Genomic DNA, 6,511 nt, shown 5'->3' with positions numbered 1-6,511 from the left:
AGTTGCACTGTTCAGTTTTAATGCCTGAGTCCCAAGGAGTGAACAGGAGGGGGACAAGAGAGTTGGATTTAAAAACAAACTGAAGATCTGCTAGATTAAAAAAAAGGTCCAAACTCAATCTTAAAGTTGTGCTCTGTAGCACAAAACCCCAAAAGTCTCTGGCCTCAAACAGCTCAGTGCCTCAAGTAAAGCAGAGGAAAGTTGCGGCAAGAGCTCACCAAGTTACAGATTTCTCCCCTTTGAAATGCAGATGGAGCAGCAGACAGCTGCTGGACAGAACAGAAGAATCCAGAGTAGAAAAAGCTGGATCAAACTCATCCCTGGAAAAAAAGAGCCTGAAAAATGAAAGATAAAATCAATTTTGCAAGAATCATTGTGATGCCATGTGTACCACTTCAATACAGAGCCCAAACTGCATATAGAATCTGTAAGATACCACAGAGTTTCTATGACTTAGAAAGGCTTTGTCAGTCAGATGCCATCAGCACCTGATGCTAGAGAGGAGACCCACACTCCCTCCCCCCCTTCCCCATCCTTTCCGGGACCTGTAGAGAGCAATAAGCTCACCTCAGCCTTCCCTTCTCCAGTCCAACTCCCCTCAGCACCTTTATGACCCTCTGCGGGACTCTCTCCAGTGGTTTCATGTCTCTCTTGAACTACGGAGCCTAGAGCTGGACCCATTTCTCCATCTGTGGTCTCCATAGGGCAGCGCAGAGGGAGCGGCAAACTGCCCTCAACCTGCTGGCCACGCTGTTGTTCGCGGGCCCCCAGGAGACAATTTGCCTTCTTGGCCACAAGAACACATTGCACATGGTCAGTGTGTTGTCCCCCAGCACTCCCAGCTCCTTCTCCTTGGAGCTGCTTCTCAGCAGGTCACCCCACACGTGTACTGGTGCAGGGGGTTACTGCCCCCCAAGGACAAGCCCCTCCAGTTGCCCTGGTTGAGCTTTACGAAGCGCACTGCAGCCCGGCGGCGAGCAGGGCCCCGCCACACTCTCACCCGCGGACCTACCGCTGGCTTCGGTGGGCAGCTAAGGGCACAGGGGAGGCTCCAGTAAGCCGGGCACGGACACGGACGCGGGACCAGGCCACCCTCCCCGCGGCCATTGCCCCTTTAAGCCCCTCCCCGAGCCCCCGCCCGCGACTCGGCGGAGCTGCCGGCAGCGGCGCGGGCCGCGGGCAGCGCTCGGGACCCGGCTGTGCGGGTGGGCAGCGGCACCGAAGCGGCGGTTCCCTGGCAGCGGCATGTCCTGAGCAGAGCGACTGAGCGGCGCGGAGCCGAGCTGGGCCTCACTCCCCGCACCCACCACGGAGGGGTCGGCGGAGCCGCGGGCCAAGTGCCGGGCCCCCATGAAGGAGAAGGAGGCGGGGGCGGAGCGGGGCAAGCCCGCCACCTACACCGGGGACAAGAAGGCTCGCATGGCGGCCAAGACCAACAAGAAGTGGGTGCGCCTGGCCACCGTGCTGGCCTACGTCCTCTCCGTCTCGCTGGCCGCCATCGTCCTCGCCGTCTACTACAGCCTCATCTGGCAGCCGGTGCGTGGCGGCGGTGGCTCCGCTTCCAGCCCCGGCCCCGCCGCAGCCGCCACCTCCTCTTCGTCCGCGCAGCCCCGCGCCGCTCCGCCGCTAGCGCCGGGCGCCGGGGCCGGCCCAGCACAGGAGGCAGCGCCAGCGCCGCCGCGGACGGGCCCCGACCCCCGCGGCCTCGCCCGCACCGATCGCCCGGATGCGTCGCAGCCGCCGCCACCCGGGGCCGAGCCGGACGCGGGGGACAGTGCTGCCGCCGCGCTTCAGCGGGTGCCGGGGAGTCCCTGAGGCGGCGGCCGGCAGCGCTCGGCCCCAGGCGCTGCGGGAGGACAGCGGGGAGCGGTCGCGCTGCAACCCAGGAGGCCGAGGCCGAACTCCGGGGGAGATGTCCGCCGAGGCCCGCAGGAGGATAGAGGCCGGCGGGGGGCTGCCGGAGGTGGGATGGGGTCGGGAGAGCCCCGAGGAGCTCAGGCGGGAGACTGACCCGGACTTTGCCTCGGTACCACTGCGGTGGCTTCCCTTCCCTCCCCCCCCCCATTTTTCCTTCAAAGGGGATTCTGCGGCTGCGTTCTTCTTTCTGTCCAGGGCTAGGCTTCCCCCTTCGAATTCCTCTGCTGTTTCTGCCACTGTTACCACCTACCCAAGGATATCCCTGTCCCAGATCCCTCACTATTTACCGGACCAGCTGGGAACATGATGAATTTAGAGGCTGTAAACCATTGTTTAAGTAAAAAGAAAAAAAAAAAAAAGTTCAGTTTTGTTTAACGATGAGCATAAACTTATTTAAAAACCATGTGGAAGGTAAATTGACTTGTTTACTATATTAAAATATTTTCCCAATATGAAAGTCTCTGCAACACAGCATGTTCTCTTGGGTGGTGGGGTGGGTGGATGGGGAGGAATGCCCAGCTGGGTGAGCTCTCCAGGTAGCAAAAGTGGTTTGCTTACTCTAAAGGGCAGCTGTGGCATTTGATGATGTTGATTCATTTGTCATTAATCTCCTTAGGTGAGGCTGGAGGAGCCTCTGCATGCCTCAACCCCACTGATGATGGCTCAGCATGGGTGATGGCAAATGGTTTGATCTTCCCTGGCCGAAAAGCTAAACACCGATATGGTGCTCTCTCGAGCTGCTGCAGTAGGCATGGGTGGGCAGCTTTGGTGGGTGTGCTGCAAGGTGTTTCCTGGCTCCTTTAGTGTGACTGATCTTAGAGACATCTCCCAGCACCTTGGTGGCATCCCAGAAGCGGTGGTATCAGGAGACAGGGCTGTGCCATCCAGCTCCTGATGTGCCCTGGAACAGGCTGTGCTCCCAGTTTAATGTTTTCCTGCTCTGTAGCCTGCAGAAATGTCCTCTGCAGCTGTGCTCATGGATGAGCTGTGCAAAAATTGTGGCTTTACCTGACCGCGGATGTGGGCTATTGCCTGGGGAGCTGTGAGACCTCTTGATCTTAGCAGGGGCTCTTCAGATTGATGGTTTTGGTTGAATGCCTTAACTGTGAGGCTGTCAGGCTGTTTTGTCTCCCTGGAGTTCAGATTCCTTCTGCTGAGGGACAAAAATGTGCTCTGAGGAGATGCAGGCATTTAAGCTGTGCGCATCACAAAGGTGCTGTAAAATACAGCACTGGAATGTTTAAAGTTGAGGGGGGGAAAAGATCTGTTGTGTACCTAAATGGGAATGTCTAGGACTGGTGGTGGTGTGTTGAGCCTGCATCTCTTGAAGGGAGAAGCAGGAGTAGAGGGCTCCCAGACAGAAGTTAAGTAGGGGGAATAGTATGGGTGTGAGCTTTCACCCTCTTTTTCCATCTTCTGGAGAGCCTGCAGAGGAGTCTATGTTATTAATGCGCCAGAGAAGAAGGTTGGCTGGTGGAAAGGAAAGAAAAAATACCAGTATTTATTAATGTTAGTCCAAAGCATATGTGTGATCACTGCCACCCTCCTGCAGGGCAGGTAGAGGAGCTGGTGAAAATGCTGCAAGCCCAAAGTCTGTGGCTCTAGCAGGTGGCTTCCCTGCCACCCTGTTACCTTCTGAGCTGCCTCTAAATTCTTTCTGCTTATGCCCTGCAGTGGCTGGGCTGCTGGTGTCCTGGCAGCATTACCAGACCTGGGGGTAGCTCTGTGTAGCAGTGGGTGACTTTGTCCCTTGGCAGTTCTACCTGTGGCAAGTTAAGGCCCGTGGGTGGGGCTGCCACACGTAGGCAGTAGCTCTGGGTCCTGCTAAGGTTGCTCTCCTTCGTGTACCTCTCTGGTTGCAGAGTGAAAGGGTTTCCACAGCATTCTGAGGGAGTGATGAGTGAAAGAGAGACACACCAGGCCCATTGTTTGGTGCCAGCTGAGTTTGTTCTGTGTCTTGGCTTTGGTACTAAAAGCGGCACCAGTTGGGAAGCATCTCTGGGGTGGAGCTTGTGTTTAATGGGAAGAATCTCTGGGGAGTGGAGCTCGTGTTTAACTGTTAGAGCCTTTGGAGATAAAGAAATGCAGGGTAGAATGACACAGATGCTGGGATTTCACAGCATCACAGAATCATTAAGGTTAGAAAAGACCTTTAAGATCGAGTCCAACCATAACCCAGCTACCACAACCATTTCTCTGGTCCTGGCCTGCAGCTTGGACTTGGTGGGTCTCTGGTGGAGCCAATGTACACTGGAGGTACTCAGACTCCTGGCATTTCTCACTTTCCATGCAAGTTCTCTCAGAAGACTAATCAAGCATGGCTGGGAGAGCAGATAGAAAAGAAAGTGGACTGAGCTAAATGGGCTGCTCTGTAACATCGGAGCGGGGCTGTGAATTCAGGAGCAGGAACAGCTTCAAGCTCTTCACCTGGCTGGTGGATTTGGTGGCACAGGTTCTCTGGGACAGCCACAGTATTCAGATGTTTGTCAAAGGGAATAGTCCCACTGCTGTCTGTTGCCTCCTGTTTGAGTGCTACAAATAGTTGATGAGGCAGTAAGGAGATTGTTGTGGCTGTCTTTGTTCCTCTATGAAATGCAAGCTTGAGGAGCTCCCAGACTCTGGGTTTGCATCTTCTCCTCTGTTGGGAAATTGGGATTTCAGTGAAACACTTAAATTTCTGTACCTGTTACAACTGGTTTTGGAGCATCTTGTCACTTCTCTGCTGTGGTACTAAGTATGTGACGGGAAAGTTTGTCTTGTAAAGATGCAGAAGGGTTGCAAGCTGCTGGGAGCTGTGATTTTGGCAGCATTGTTCTCCCTTTTGGACCTAAATTCTTCAGCTAAAATCTCTTCCACACCCTTGCCCTAGCCAGGAATTAGCTAGTCTTCTGTATGACAAGTGTGCTCCTTTAGAGGTACTGCCATTGTCAGCCTCTGTGCTTGCTGCTCTCTTCATGACAGACTGTCCCAGAAATCAGTGACTACATGCACTGCAAATACATCTAGCACCAAAAATGGTTTGTCTGGGGTGGTTTCTAGGTGCAAGCAGTGTGTTTGAAATCCAGGGATTTCTTGGGGAGTAGGTTGGCTGCGACAGGTAACAGCTGGATTGTCACCTTGGAATGAGAATGATTGCATCTTGTTGCCATCTTTGTTCTGAGACAGTCATCTGCATCTGAACTGAAATTTTTAGTGCCCTAAAATGGTGTGGTCGCCAATCTCAGGTGAAGCTGAGGTTTAAAAGGCACACTGTCTCCTCATCTGTTGTATTACTTCAGCTCCCATTCACTCTTTCCCTTGATTGCTCCTCAAAAAGAGCCAGCAAGATCAGTTCTGGTATTGGAATTGTGTCAGGGCAGATAAGGTGTTAAGCTGGAACAGGGGAGGTGTAGAGAAGAGATCGGGAAGAAATTCTTGAGAGCGAGGGTCGGGAGACTCTGGCACAGGTTGTCCAGGGAGGCTGTGGCTGCCTCCTCCCTGGAGGTGTTCAAGGCCAGGCTGGACGAGGCCTTGAGCAAGCTGTGCTGGTGGGAGGGGTCCCTGCCTGCAGCAGTGGGTTGAAACTGGATGATATTGGAAGTCCTTTCCAACCCAAACCAGTCTGTCATTCCTAGACAGAACTGGGTGAAGCCTCCTGGTTTGTAATGTGATTTCCTGGGTGTTGCTGGTGAGGATTGTTTGAGTTCCACAGAAGCTGTTGATGCAAACAGAATTGTGTTGTGTTTCCAGTGTGAGCAGCTCTGTGAAAGACAGAGATGTCTGGAAGTCAATTTTGGTGAGGAAGGTAAGTAAACATGAGGGAAACATTGAGGTCTTTGTTTTAGTGGTAGAAGGAAGTTAATGAGAGTCTCACAACTTGGAAGTGTGGGATGCTCAGTTCTTTTGGCAAGGTTGTACAACAGCAGCTCTATCAGTTCACAGCCTGGCTGCTCTGAGCATTGGGGAGTGGTCTGCAGAGCACATCTGGTGACGGAGCTGGAATTATTTAGTCTGAAGAAGAGGCTGAGAGGAGACCTCATTGCTCTGTACAGCTATCTGAAAGGAGGTTGGAGTGAGAAGTCAAAACTAGTCTTCATAGACTGCTCTGGAAAGGGTCCTGCCCAAAAGGGGATGTGTTACTGGTAGCCTACTGCAAGTCCTGGAGGTGCTGAAGAGGGGAATGATGTGAGAAATAATCATTCCCATACAGCTAGGGAGGTGGAGCTTGACTTTGGGCTATTTCACCTGTGTTTAGAGGCAGCTTTGGGAAAGCCTTGTGTCTTGACAGTTGTTGTATCACTTGCTCTAAGCTGGTGTGATCAGGAACCTGCCATGGAATTCCCAGTACAGTGGCTTTGCCGGTCCATAGTTGCAGAGTCCTTCAGGCTGTGAACTGATAGAGCTGCTGTTGTACAGCCTTGCCAAGAGAACTGAATTTCACAGCTCTGCTGTACCCTGCTCCTGCTCTGTGCCTCTAATTCACTTAAAAAGCTTTCCTCATAAGTGAAAAAGACCTTACTGATGCTTTACACAGCAAGATTGCTGAATAATGCAAGTTGAGCTTTAGGCTGTTGCTCTAACCAGTTTTATCTGGAGGGGAACTGGTGTGGCAGAT

At 53.2% G+C, this 6,511-nt stretch overlaps 1 protein-coding gene across 1 annotated transcript; it reads left to right on the top strand.

The window, feature by feature from the left end:
* The first annotated feature begins 1,036 nt into the window (after nt 1–1,036).
* Nucleotides 1,037–2,388, top strand: INAFM2 (InaF motif containing 2). Its single transcript, XM_068148539.1, has one exon. It carries the CDS (start codon nt 1,351–1,353, stop codon nt 1,813–1,815), a length of 465 nt encoding a protein of 154 aa, XP_068004640.1. The 5' UTR covers nt 1,037–1,350; the 3' UTR covers nt 1,816–2,388.
* Nucleotides 2,389–6,511: the final 4,123 nt, after the last annotated feature.

The sequence above is a fragment of the Melanerpes formicivorus genome, unplaced genomic scaffold (assembly GCF_026170545.1).
Source record: "Melanerpes formicivorus ecotype bairdi unplaced genomic scaffold, bMelFor1.0.p_v2 SCAF_16, whole genome shotgun sequence".
NCBI classification, from domain to species: domain Eukaryota; kingdom Metazoa; phylum Chordata; class Aves; order Piciformes; family Picidae; genus Melanerpes; species Melanerpes formicivorus.
This window is presented reverse-complemented; position numbering and strand designations above follow the sequence as displayed.

Bases quoted from the DNA above. Each gene is read 5' to 3' on its own strand.
- INAFM2 (XM_068148539.1), top strand. From the start codon at position 1,351: ATGAAGGAGAAGGAGGCGGGGGCGGAGCGGGGCAAGCCCGCCACCTAC.